The sequence below is a fragment of the Pezoporus occidentalis genome, unplaced genomic scaffold (genome assembly GCF_034315485.1).
Source record: "Pezoporus occidentalis ecotype Australia unplaced genomic scaffold, CSIRO_AGI_Poc_V1 ctg6, whole genome shotgun sequence".
Lineage (NCBI taxonomy): Eukaryota > Metazoa > Chordata > Aves > Psittaciformes > Psittacidae > Pezoporus > Pezoporus occidentalis.
This window is the reverse complement of record NW_026915943.1, coordinates 9363859-9377583: the sequence shown is the minus strand read 5'-3', so window position 1 is coordinate 9377583 and position 13725 is coordinate 9363859. Positions and strand designations below refer to the sequence as shown.

Sequence of the window (13725 nt, the reverse complement as noted above, 5' to 3'; positions counted from 1 at the left end):
AGTGGGAAGAGACAGGTGCCTCTGCCCACTCTGTTCTCATCCCAAACCTGCACCAGAACACTGCCCTATCCCACTTCCTCCCATTTTTCCCAACCTTTATGTTACATTGTGAGACTGTTTTTCCTGGCAGCATCAAATCAGGGGCACCTCATTGGTCAGCTGCTTCCAGGCTGGACACAGATTTCTTCTCTCTGAAAGGTCACAGTTGACTGCTACCTTAGCAGTTCCAGCAGGTTCTCTGGAAAGCTCCTTCCAAGATGGACCAAATCCAAAAGAGCTTAAATTGGACAATTTTGTGGAAGACATGGATGCTGATAGCAGTGTGCAGAGGAGCGCTGTGGGCTGGTTGTACTGAGGAGAAAGTAGCCTGAGTGGGTCACTGGGGGAGTCAGAAGCATCTTCTGGAAGTGTTATTTTCACCAGTGAGTGACCAGCTTTTAATACAAGCTTTTCAGATAATGGTCTTTTAATTGATAGTTAAATAAAGCCTCCTATGTAAAAGCCTGCCCTGGCTGGGGTTAGTTGACACCACACAAGCAGATCTGTCCCCAGCAGATGGGCAGCACCTTACACATGTAGGCATGAAGAAACATGTCTTTCTGTGCTGTGTGGGATTTGGTCTGATGCTGATTTTAGGTTTACTACTGTGTTTTGGGGGGAAAGCACAGGGAATGACACACCTCACTCCTAAGCAAGAAGTAACAGTATGTTTACTGATGTAAACCAGTGATTTAACAAAGTCTGTTAGTGAATGGGACAGTGGTTCAACAAGACTGGGTGACAAAATGCACTTGAGCATTTACTGCATAGAGGACAGGGTCAAACAGAATTATCAGTCATGAGGTTCAGAAAGGACTCTCTTGTACTCTGAACTCAGGAGTCTAGGTGCAGTTGGATCCCGACTTAGTCCCAGATGGGGTCAGTGTTTTATGTCTAAAGGATTATATGTGCACAATCAATCCTTTACATCACTTAGCTAAGACTTCAAAGTTTAGCAAGTTAACCACTTACCAGTTAGCCCTTGGTTATTGTGTTGTTACCTGTCTCCCCCCAATCCATGTTGACCTAGATGAAGATGTCATCACCAGATGCAACATTAGGACCATGACTGGTTGCCACTTGAGCAGGGTTATGGGAAGTGAAGGTGTGGTTGGGGATAGCACACTGTCACAGCATGCTGCCCTCTCCTCAATGCTTGTCCAGTATACAGCCTGTTTCTTTGGATACTGAATTCACTGGGCTGGGACATCCCATCTTCTATCCCACGTTATCACTTTGTAACTACCTGTGTATTTCTATAAACACTAGAAAGCAGAGTTTCGCATCAAACTTCTATTCCCTTAGCCAAGAGGAAATCTCTTCAAAGGGGAAGTCTTAAGTATTTCTCCATCTCTGAGGCGAAAAAGGTCTTTGGAAAAATGAGTAAAGTAAGCTGGCTTGTTACTCACAGTTTTATCTGTTGCCCCTTATTCTATGCTAGTTAGTGAGTGTCATGCTGTGAAATAAGCTGCAACCTGCCTGCCAGACCTTTAAAACTGAACTTAAATTGGAATTGTGTTCTGGAAGACAGCAGAGCTGCCACACGCGCTGCTGGTTTATAAGCAGGACGGGATTTGCGTGAGCCTGGCTGCCGGGAGAGAAAAAGGATGCTGACAGTTGATTTGCCTTTCTCTCTGATGTGCTTATCTTGGGGTAGCGCTTGGGGGAGTGTGACTGCATGGAAAAGCAGCACGTCAGAGCACAAATAATGTCATGCAGCCCAATGGCTGCACAAGATCCCGGCGCGGAGCTCGCCTCGGGCTATAAAGCTGGCTGAAGGAGCAAAAGTAGCAGCAGGCTGAGCGGGAGAGAATCCAGAACATCCTGCTCCTGATGCTGAGCGCGCCTGGGCTGAGCGAGGGGAGGACAGCTCTGCTGGCACACCGGCGAGCTCTGCTGTCTTGCAAGTGAGCTATTTCCAATTCTGAGGAGCAGAGCTGCGTTTCAGAGATGTTGTCCTGTTTCATCTGGCTCTGCCTCCCCCACCTGGTTAACACCTTTGTAACCCCAGGAAAGTTGTCCCCCAATGGGAGCCTGGAGAAGACTTTCGTGATCCAGAACATCTCGGGTTTCTTTTCCTGGGATAACGACAGCCTGGCTGAGTGGCAGAGCTTTGTGGGCAGGAGCCGGTATGGAGCGGAGTCGCAGAGCATCACTGTGAAAGCCCTGCTCGTCGCAGCATACTCTGTCATCATTGTCTTCTCCCTCTTCGGCAATGTCCTGGTCTGTCACGTTGTCATCAAGACCAAGCGCATGCGCTCCGCCACCAGCTTGTTCATTGTGAACCTGGCTGTAGCTGATATCATGATCACGCTCCTCAACACACCTTTTACACTGGTAAGACTGGGGCAGAGATGCCATAAAGGCATCACAGGTACTTGGTGGCCTTTTCTTCTTTATGCTACTGTAGGCAGTGCTGTTCTGTCCAGTTCAAATTAAAGTGATTGGAGTTATGCTTGGAAAACTCCATCTGTCTTTTTCTTCTCTTAATTCCTGTTATCTAGTTGAAGTTCTGAGATTATCCATTTGTTAAAAGTGGCCCTGCTAGTACCTGAACAGTAATAATGTCACAGTGATTACTGGGTACTTTATAGTATCCGGTCTTATTTCCCCTTCCCTTTTCTGAAGTATTTCCAAGGTAATACTATGAACCTCTTGATGAAAAATAAAAGATTAGTTCTACAAGCTGTGTTGAAAAGCTTTGCTTTGAAGTAAGGTAAAATGTATAGGTCAGCCCTATTCTGTAAGTAGAAAGGAGAAATGTATTGATTCAATAGGCTGCAGGACACACTGTGGATAAAACAGAACAAACATCTTTAGTACTGTGCTGCAGTATTGTCCTGGAGGATACTGCTGGGCCACTGAGCAGCACTGAACTCTTCAGGTTTCAGAAGCCAGAAAATGATATGATTATATAAAGAACCTGCAGTTTTACAAAATACATTTTCCATAGCACAAAGAATGATGTGCAAGGGGTGTCTCAGATGTGCATGTGGAGGTGTGTGTGTGGGTGCACAAAGCTAATGGTGTTCTGGTTTTAGGCTCGTTTTGTGAACAGTACCTGGATATTCGGAAAGGGGATGTGCCATGTCAGTAGGTTTGCACAGTACTGCTCTCTCCATGTCTCTGCATTGACCCTCACAGCCATTGCCGTGGACAGGCACCAGGTGAGAGCTCTCTGAAGCAGATAGATGGAAAGCTTGGGAGAACATATTTAAAATGAGAAAGGATTCCCATGGCCTTTCCTTCTCAGCTCCCAGATTAATCTAAGATGCCTGAGGAGCTCACAGGGTGGGGAAGCAGTTCTTGCTGTCAGATAGAAAGAACAGTTTCAAGCCTGCAGCAAGGTGGAAGACGGGAGTTGTCCATCGCCTTGCAATCACTTCTGGCTAGGGAATGGGAGCTTTTCTGCAGTAGATAATCCAATAGGTCTCAAATGAGAAGAAAGTCCAAGAGCCTGACAGGAATTCATGTGGGCAGCTCTCTTCTGGGGTGGTTTGTCCAGCACCATGGATGCAGGGACATCCGAGACAGCTTCCACAGTTCTGCCTCCCTTTAAGATACCCTAAACACCAGAGAGATGACTGTTGCACACTGGTCTTTGTCACAAGCAGAGCTGTGGCTTGCTCTTGATAATGGGCTCAGAACTGGGGTGAGTCAGGCATTATTGGTTTGCAGGCACTCAACAACCACACAAAAAGTTGACATTTGACATTTTCTATTACAAAGCTTCTCGTTTCTAGGAAATGCACTGGCTCCCAGAAGCATCCACAGGCAGGTCTGCTTAAAACGTGTGTGAGACTCCCTGGTACCCAGTTTTTCCCACCTAGGCACAAATACTGAAAAGTGAGGGCAGGACTGGGATGTGACTTTATTCACTTCCATGGAGAAAAGTTCAGGCTTTCATGTAGAGCTTGTAATCAATGGGAGCTGGGTGAAGACTGTACTGCTGGCATGCTACATTTCCACACGAAGTAATAGATTTAAGGCCAGAAGATCATATGAGAAATTGATGTCATTATTTCCTGAAATATCATAAGACTGAATACTGGTTTATTTTGCACAGGTTATAATGCACCCATTGAAACCTCGCATATCTACTGCAAAAGGTGTTATTTACATCTCTGTAATCTGGATCATGGCAACCTGTTTTTCTCTACCACATGCTATCTACCAAAAACTCTTTACCTTTGAGTACAGGTAAGGATGTGCTTTGCTTTCTTCCACAGTCTCCCAAGAGGCGAAACTCTCAGTGGTTGTACTTTGGCATCTTCCACTGAAAGCCCTTAGCTTATGCTGAGGTCAGCCAAATATCTAGTCTGTAATTTTCATCAGATGCCTTTGCAATGGCTTATGTCCTGTCTTTGTTTCTATTTTTAATCATATTATCTTTATTCTTTCACACTAATCGCATGAAATAGGCAAGGAAGTTAGAGGATCTGGCCTGCACCCTTTATCTCTGTACACTGATGTTTTACACAATGTACCAATCTGACCAGAAATGAGGAAAAAAATAAAAGCTGACAGCTTTTAATCTGCTCATCAGCCCTGGGAAAGTGCAAAAAACCTGCCTCAGCTCCCTGCTCCATAAAATGCTGTCATGAACACTGGTATTTGGAAAATGCTTTAATGAGGATGAGGTCTTTTAATAAGTGCAGAGACTGATTTTCTGTTTGCCAAAGGACAGAAAATAAAAACCTGCTTCTGTGCAGCTGGAAATCTTGTAATCGATGGAATTCATAAAATAATTATAAGGTCATGAATGCCCATGGGAAATTATCACCTTGTTGCTCACAGGCTACTCCATGGCTCAAATCCTGGACAGCAGAGCTTGGTTTATCTGTGACATGTGGGTAAACAAAGGGTCTGCCTCCAGGCTTTATGGCAGGAGCCTTCTCCTACCTTCCTCCTTGTTTCTGATGTACTCTTCTCACAGTTGTCAGGCAGTATGTGCTCTCACCCCTGTCTGGTGTCTCCACTTGCAGTGAGGAGGTTACCCGGTGTCTGTGCCTGCCAGATTTTCCTGAGCCTGCTGACCTCTTTTGGAAGTACCTCGACTTAACAACCTTCATTCTGCTCTATGTCCTGCCCCTTCTGATCATCTCTGCTGCCTACGTGACAGTGGCTAAGAAGCTCTGGCTGCGCAATGTCATTGGTGATGTCACCACTGAGCAGTACTTTGCCCTTCGCAAGAAGAATAAGAAGACCATAAAGATGCTGATGCTTGTTGTCATCCTCTTCGCAGTCTGCTGGTTCCCCTTGAATTGCTACGTCCTCCTCCTCTCCAGCCAGACCATCCACACTAACAATGCCCTGTACTTTGCCTTTCACTGGTTCGCAATGAGCAGCACCTGCTACAACCCTTTCATCTACTGCTGGCTCAATGACAGCTTCCGATCAGAACTCAAAGCTTTGCTCAGCATGTGCAGAAAGCCTCCCAGGCCCGCGGAACAGAGGCTTCCCTCCACAGCCCCATCCTACCGACTGGCTTGGCCAGAAAACAGCAACTTCAAGAGGTTGCAGGCCTCCCGTGTCATTTCGTCAGCTTCCAACATCCAGTCAGGAAAGACAGACATCTCTGCAGTTGAGCCGATTGTAGCTGTGAGTTAAACAGTGAGCCTGCACGGCACATAGATATAGCTAGAGCTGAAATGGTGGGAAGATGTGGAGCCCTGGCCTACTTAGGGAGTGTGCAACCACAGGTGGTAAAACTACAGAGGAGGTTCTGGTAGTGCAGGCTGATGATCATGGTGTGAAACCCCTAAAGGAGAGAAAGCAAACTCTTCCCAGGAAGGAACTCTCTTTGTCAAGTTGACTTTGGTTTGGCTTGCAGGATGGGATTCTCTGCATGTGTGTCACTGTTATATGTGTGACTGCGCCTTTTTACCACTGGGGCTGTGTGTGTGTTCTCCTGGTACTTAAACACTAAAGCAACAGTCTATTCACATCAGTCCTTCCTCCTTCTTTTCTGTCTCTTCATAGCAACATGGAAGTGGTCAAGATATAGACCTTTATGTTGGTGGCTTAGATCCATGCAACTGGCGTCATGGTTTAACCAGGACAGCTGGATAGGAAGGCATCCCTTCTGAACTGGGGTCTGAAAAGTCATGATCTGCTCAGAATGAATGAACAGATGTATTTCATAAATCCATGGTTTTGTGAAGATACTCTCAGAGAAGTGGAGAGTAAGGTAGACATTGCTGAATAGAGAACTTTCTTAATACACAGGAGCTTTTTCTAAGGTAAAGTTGAAGAAAACTGGATGCCTGTTCTTTGCATAATTAGATAGCAAACACCAACCTGTTAGCTCAGCATCTGCCACCAGTGCTATATCACATAGAATTCAGAGAGCTTTTTCTCATATAGAGAACTAAGCCCCAAAAAGCCACTTTGGAGAATGCTGGACATCCCATCCACAGTTAGACAACATGTAGTTAAACACTAAGTTTGGACTATGATCAATGCACCTTTACATTATTGTCAAATGGCAGCTAAAGGATCCCACATTTTGGCTTTTAAATTTGCCTTTGAATGTTGTTCTTTTATCATGTAAATACCCAGGTATCTCTCAGATCAGTCGTTTGGGATATTTCATCCCAGATAAGATGCTCATTCTGTGGAATTAGTTCATAAATGAACTGCTTTGGGAGAACAGATATCTCTGATAGCAAGTGATAAAAGTGGAACATTTCTCTGTAAGATATCCTCTGGTGATTGCACAATTTTGGTGCATTTAAAGACGAGTGAGATGTGTCCTTCTTGAGGTGGCAAAGAAAATTCATGTGACTGCAGCTGTCTGGAGTAGTTTGCAGAACTTAATGTTCTTAGCAGGAAAAGATTTTGAATAACAAAACAACACAAAAAAAGGGCATTTCAAAAGCTGTACCTTTTATGGCACAGGAGAGCAATAACTCTCCTTGTGCTTTGGAAATTAGCTTGAATGCCACACCAGTGTGCCTCGTTCCATATTCAACTTGGAGCAGCCAGCTGTGAAGCGAGAAAAATGTTCCTTTTATAAATGGAAAAGAGGAAAAAGAAAACCAGTTTTTCCCAATGTCTTAGTATAAACTTAGAAATAATTCTATGCCTTGTGCAGGTCTTTCACAGCTGAGTAAAAAGACTGAAATGACTACCTCGCCTTGCAGCTCGCCTGCTCTTTCGCAAGGTGTTAACAGTGTCTCACTTTGAATCCAGTGCTGGTTTGCTACCCTTTATCAAGGCTTCATAAGTCGCAGTATTTGTATCACTGATATGCAGGTACTGCTTTGACCCCCTAAGGAAAGTCCCACTTCCTCCTGTAACCTTTGCAACACATCACCCCTGAAGTGGTCGGGCAGTTGGACAGATGTAGATCCCTTCCAACTGAAGTGTCCTAGTCTAGTCTATTCTACTAGAGATCTCAAACATGCAGAGCCTCTGCACTGTGCCCTTGTCCAGTGAGAGCAGATCTCTACTCTCTACCAACAAATAAACCTTCAGGAATGCTGAATACCTAAAAATCTAATACTGTGCACTTAAAAGAGGGGTGATGGGATGGTTTGAGAGCCACAGTAACCTGGGACATATTCTGAACCCATTCAGATTAAATCAGACCCATTCCCTGATTTCAGTTGCACAAGGTCTGACCTATATGTTCTGTATGAGAAGATACGTAAGATAGCACGCCAAAGCACATGAGAGAAGCAGGAACCTTAGCCTATTTTTGCTCTACAAGAGAGAGGGGTCTGGTAGTCTTGGAAAACCCTCTGCATGAGAGTTTGGGAAGCTAGCCCTTCTCTCCCAAGGTCTGCTCAGTGGACATTATTCCTTCATTTTTCCCTTTGCATCTTCCTTCGTTGTAATCACACAGTTCCAATTTAAATTCAGAGTCCCTCATAACCCTTTGTAGTCATCCTTATCACTTTTTAATTATTTAAATATTAAAACATTGTTTAAACACTAAAACATTTCCCGAGGAGAGGAAAAACGAGTGTGTGCACATATGAGTAAGGGATAAAGCCACAAACTGGATGCTACATTTGCTTTCCTCAGTCAAAAGAAAAACACTTTGGATTTACATGTGTTTTCTAGCAGCAAGTGTTCACCCACTGGTAGCAAAGAGGAGGGAGAAGAGGGGTGAGGAAGAAGCTGAGAGGGGAGGAAGCATGTGATGACAGCAGGAGGAGGAAGAGACTCAGAGAGAAGACACAAAGGGAGGGGATAGCATGAGGAAAGGAGGTACAGGAAGCCAATGCCATCTTCTTCCCACCTTAACTTCAACACAAGTTGTGCAAATGTTGAACTAAACCATTTTGAAGGCTACACATTTGGTGTTCTGTATTCATTAATAAATCCTTTACTGAGATTTCTGGAGTGATTTTACTCAGCTTAAGCTAGTAATGAACAGAAGAGCTTCCCTGTCTAAGGCAAAAGGAGAAGAGAGATCAAGAGACCCTTCCCAAAAGCATCTTTGGTTCACTCAGTGAAACAAATGGTCATCATTATGGTTGCATTTACCTATAGAGTCATGTGGCTTCAGGAATTAAAAACTTTGTCTACTCAAGTTTTGGGGTTTTATCTAGAGTCTCCCTTTCGGGACATGCAATGTTTCAAATCTTCATATGGCATCCAGTATTTTGCAGGATTCTTTCTCTCTCTGGTCACAAACAAGTTGAGAGAAGAAGTCTGCCTGGAAATCTACTTCTGAAAGTTCGATTTTGCTAGCAGCTTGGCCTTCTGCTCTGAGCCTTCAGAGCATCTGCACTCCTGTGCATGGCCACACATCTCTTGTGGCTTTGTCCTGTCAGCATCACCTGCCAGCTGGGCCACTCTCCTCAGGAAACTAAAGCAAGGCATCTTCAAAGTATGATTCAAAGTGGGAAAAAATTCCTTTTCATTTCGAATTCATCTTTTTCTCTTTAATGCTTTACCTTTTTCTGTTGTGTCCTTTTTTTTCTTCTTTTCCTGTGTGTCTGTAGCTTAGAAGACTCAAGAACAAATACTTCAGTTGTGATTATTCTGCTTGCCGTCTGCTGACAGCTCAGTTGTGTTAGATGTTCAAAGTTTCTTTCTTGCCCATAAATCATTGATTTCAGAGCATTTTCAGAGCTTTGTCTGAATGGTGTCTTTGATTTACGATACTCATCATCAGACACAGGTGGGAGCTTGCACTCTGCAATCCCTCAGGCACAAGACAACAGGCACTGAAGGGCCTAAAACTTTGGGAGCAAACAGTTTCACTGTTGGAGCAGGACACGTTGCCACGACAGCTCATGCATCAGCCATCATCCCATCATTCTGGAAAATCACTGTGACGGGTGCAGGTACTGGGAGCTCCATCTGAGGGAGCTTTTGGTGTGACAGAGGTTGCAGGTTGATGATCAGCTGGAGCTGATGGACAGACTGACAGCAGAGGTGAGCCTTACGAGAGGTGATGCTCTGTCTACCCAACACTTTAACACAGATTTGCAAACCAGAGACATTTGGACTGGGCTGTATATTACATTAGTGAATGTTTTTTTCCCTTTCAGTGAATGTTTTCAAGGGCATACATATATTACAGGTAAGATGTTTCTGAAGCTAAAGGCAATATCTTAAGATTCTCCATCTTTGGGCACAGTTACCATCCTTAAGACAGCTACGTATGTAGAACCTTGCTGTAACTCTAATGCCCCCAAAGCATCAAATGCCTGATCAAATGCTCCAGGTGAGTCTGAGCAGAGGTCCTGCAGTTACAGCTCTGGATCCTGCACCCCTGCACTGGGTGGAAAACCTTCCTCTTGTAGGCTCTCCCTGATCCTAGGCCCAGAGGGGGTGTAAGAAGTGCTGAAGCCTGTAATTTAGTTATAGAGAGCAGGGGAGATGGACCTGGTACAAGGAAAAGAAGAGGCAGGTTGGACAGTGAGCCTTAACAGCCTGTCCAGGGTCGAACTCGTGGCCAGTGCCCAGCAGAGGTACAAGTTTTAGAGACAACAGGACAGAAGCGTGCAGGAGAAGGATACAGAAAGAGCATCCTTGAAAACTGTATGAAATACAGTGTGCTCCGTAGTACGTGCCATGGCACAGGGCAATGTCTGATGAGTGTTTCCTAATTAGCTATTTTTCATGTTCTGCAGATGTGATTTGGGATTCTGAAGAACCATTTTGCATTCGCTGCAATCAGCGAGGGATGTGCTCTGAGCACACACTGAACAGTATGACAAATTCACATCCTGGGCAGTTTAAACTGGGCATACAGTGCCATGGGTATTTCTATACTATACCACAGCTCTGTTTCAGACCAGGAAGTCCTTTTAGAATGTGAATACAGGCAATGGAGCATAAACTGCAATGAGAGGCCACCTCTGAGAGTGTGAAGGGATGGTCTGAGTGATGATAAAATGAGACACATGTGCCCAGTGGAGATCATCTTCTTTCATTTTCCCTTATGTGTGTGTTTGCCTAATGCAGCTGGGCTTTTTGCTACCTTTGGAGTTCTGGTCTTGTGCAGTGCTTTGGAACAGTCAATTTAGTAGCTAGCCTTAGAAGCACAGATCTGCAAGAACAAGCCTGGGGAGGCCTTTGGTGTGAGAAGGGACTGGTTGCTCTGGAGCATGGTATGGATCATGCTGTTGGGAGGATTTTATTTCCCATCTGGGAATATAGTGAATATAAATCTGAGGTATTATGAAAAGGGTTATTTTGTTTTATCTGACTCTCCCCACTCCCAACCTCATACCCACATCCTCAGAAGCACCAAGACCCATGTGTGTGCGTCCAGCTAGGCTGACTCCTGTGTGACAAGGAGCCCAAGGGATGCAGGCTACTGACTCCTCTTTATGCCTCTTGCGCTCCTTTTTGTTGGCAACAATGAACTAGATTTTGGATGGGTGTTATATATATGTTAGAGTCAACAGTTACTGTTGTATTTTCCCTCAAAATCTTGCCTGCTTCTGCTTCCATAAATCTCAGCCAAGGCCTGCTGTGGTTTTTTACCTCTCATTTTCAGTGTCTTTATAGATACAGACTGTCCTCCTGTTGGGGTGAAGAAATAGCAGTGGTGCAGATGATGTACTGTGACCTTGTGGCCGTCCTTCTGTCATCACACCACGGGTCTGCTTACAGCTTTACCCTGGGGTTGTGCATTCCCCAGGTTCACCAGTTTGACGGCTACCGGTCACATCCTTGTTATGAGTGCAGGGCGTTCTTTTAAACCTGTCTCGGTTGTTTCCTCTGGAGGATTCACACACGTGCCCCAGCAGCAGAACACAGGACAACAGTGTCTACTGGATAGCAAAGAGTGTGCAGGCACTGAGCTGCTTGCAAGGATGGAATACAAAGCCTGAGCTCAGGAGCTTGGTGTAACAATGAATTGCACTTAGAAATGCATCATCTGGCATACGAATAAGAGAACTCAAGTAAGGTCACATAGCTGAAGTTACTACTGGCATCCCCAAAACCTTGAGTGTTTGGCTCTGCAGCTTTCATGATTTGAAGAGTACTGGTTTTTCTATTCAAAGTAGCCATAAGTAGCAGTAAGCCAAGTCAGAGACTGCCTCATCCAACGGAAAGCAATGCACAGCTGAAGCATTGTGCCTGCATCCATTAGAGGGATATTTCATAAACTGACAGCGCGTAGCATAGTTAAAGCCTCCCGCTATACAATAGGTAAAAGTAAGCCAAGGCTCCTTGAAGCATGCTGAGATGATGACCCAAGGAAAGGATGACAGATTTCTCCTGCACAGAAGAAATAAACCTCAGATTTGGCTGGTATTGTCTCTGCTTACAAGGGAGCCTACCCCTTCTCCTGTCAGCATGAGGTGAATACATTCTCCTCTTAGTTGGTGGGGTTGAGAAGAGGGATACTAAAAATAAAGCAATTTCAGGAACTTGAATGCCATTCTCTCACAGGCATTTTCCAAGTGTACCAGGCACCTTCTCCAAACTAACCTCCCTTCCACGTCTTACAGGGAAAACTGTGAGGTTCCAGAGATTTCAAAATCACAGTTCTCTGATAAGTATAAATCTCCTCCTAATTTCCTTGATGAATTATTTAACTGGACACTACCAGTTAAATATGAGCTAATACAAACGTGGCTTTTTTGTTTTCCTCTGGAGCTCAAAGTGCTTGACAAAGGTTGGTACCATTGTACACATTTTGGTGCCACAAAGAGAGAGCAGTTACTCACTGCATCATTCAGTTACTGAGTCTTTGACATTTGCATATTGAATGTGAAACTTCAAGGTGGTTTTTGATGCATTCTGGGTAGACCATAATCAAAACAGCCTGTCTAAGTGCTTCATAGAAGTCATCAGTGGACCTCTGTGTGGTACCCTAACATCTTTGCCAGTTACAGACTTACCTGCTCTGTGAAATCAGAGACTTCCCAGGGTGCAGGCTACATTTGTGCAGTGAAGCTACTGATCCGGGAGCTCACGCTGAGCTCAACAACACTTGGATAAAGCTGCACAGCTTTTGAACATGAGTAGGTTCATTCACACAGTGCTGGGCTGTGTAGACTTAGAGCTGAGTCTCAGCTCTGCTGTCTGTATTTGTGTGCTGCAAGCACAGCCATGCAAGGGCCATGGGCCAGGTATTCCCACTAAAATTAGACCTTCAAGGACATAAAAAGAAGCAAAGATCAGCTCCTGTAAAGTGTCAGGTAGCAGAAAAGTGTTTCAGGAGCTTCAGAGATGCCTTGAAATCCCTGACCTAGAACCTGGGTGTGGACCCAGAGGCAGAGCTGTAGCATTGCAGTTTCCCAGGAGACTGAGAATAACTATTACTCATGACAGACTTGTTCACAGATCTCTTGGATGCTGGTGGGATAGCGCAGCCTGTGCTGCTGCTGCTGCAGTCTGATGGCCCTGTGTTGAAGCCACCACGTTGTGACTGTCCACCCATGGAGGCTCCTGCATGACGCAGCTCTTAGGGGCTTGGGTGAGGATGCACATGCCTTCCGCAGCCCCTGGGTCTGATACATGGCTCGGTGCTTTGAGCTTCTTATTCTTCATCTTCCCTATACCACCAAAAAGGATGAGGATGGGATTCTCCCCTGCTTTCCCCATTGCACAGCCCAGCAGAAGGGCAACGTCTGCTCCTTCCCCAGGTCAGCACTGTAGGCTGGGGAGCAGATTTTGGCTGTCATTAGAGAAACAGAAAGAGGGGAATTCTTTGGCCTATCCTTTCTAATTCCAGGAACCATGTCTCCAGCAGTCTGGCTTGAAGGGATTTCTGTGAGCCACCATGAGTCACAGTGGGGTCAGACCTCCCACCCTTTATGCTCAAAGCCTTTCAATGATACTTAGAAATGGATGAATCCAGTCATCACCGCAATATCCTGTCCAGAAATAAAATTGACTTTATCTCCAAAACAATTGCCTGGAGATCTCCACCTCCTTCAGGTCAGTCTCTGAGTCACATCTTATATAGCAAGCACGGCTTTTTAGGATGAGGCAGGTGTTCCCATACAACTAAATAACTGAAGGTCTACAAGTGATTCCTGGCTCTAAGGTGTCAACTCACTTGTTTCCATAGTCTGTAGCTCTTTCTAGAGCAGACCAGCTATGTCATTGTATGCAGTCCTTGACTCTGAGCTCCTAGGGTCACAGGGATATGGGGATATTTAGACATAATTACATTTCTGGAGATGTTTTTCAGTTGAGAGCACTCAAATGTGATGGGTTTGCTAGAGGCCACCAGAATAGTTTGTAATAACACAAAGCTAA

At 45.0% G+C, this 13725-nt stretch overlaps 1 protein-coding gene across 1 annotated transcript; it reads left to right on the top strand.

Annotated features, from left to right (window-relative positions):
* Nucleotides 1–674: 674 nt before the first annotated feature.
* GPR83 (G protein-coupled receptor 83) lies at nt 675–8624 on the top strand. Its single transcript, XM_062639333.1, has 4 exons — nt 675–2376; nt 3081–3206; nt 4106–4239; nt 5025–8624. Exons 1-4 carry the CDS (start codon nt 1990–1992, stop codon nt 5647–5649), a joined length of 1272 nt encoding a protein of 423 aa, XP_062495317.1. The 5' UTR covers nt 675–1989; the 3' UTR covers nt 5650–8624.
* The last annotated feature ends 5101 nt before the right edge of the window (nt 8625–13725 follow it).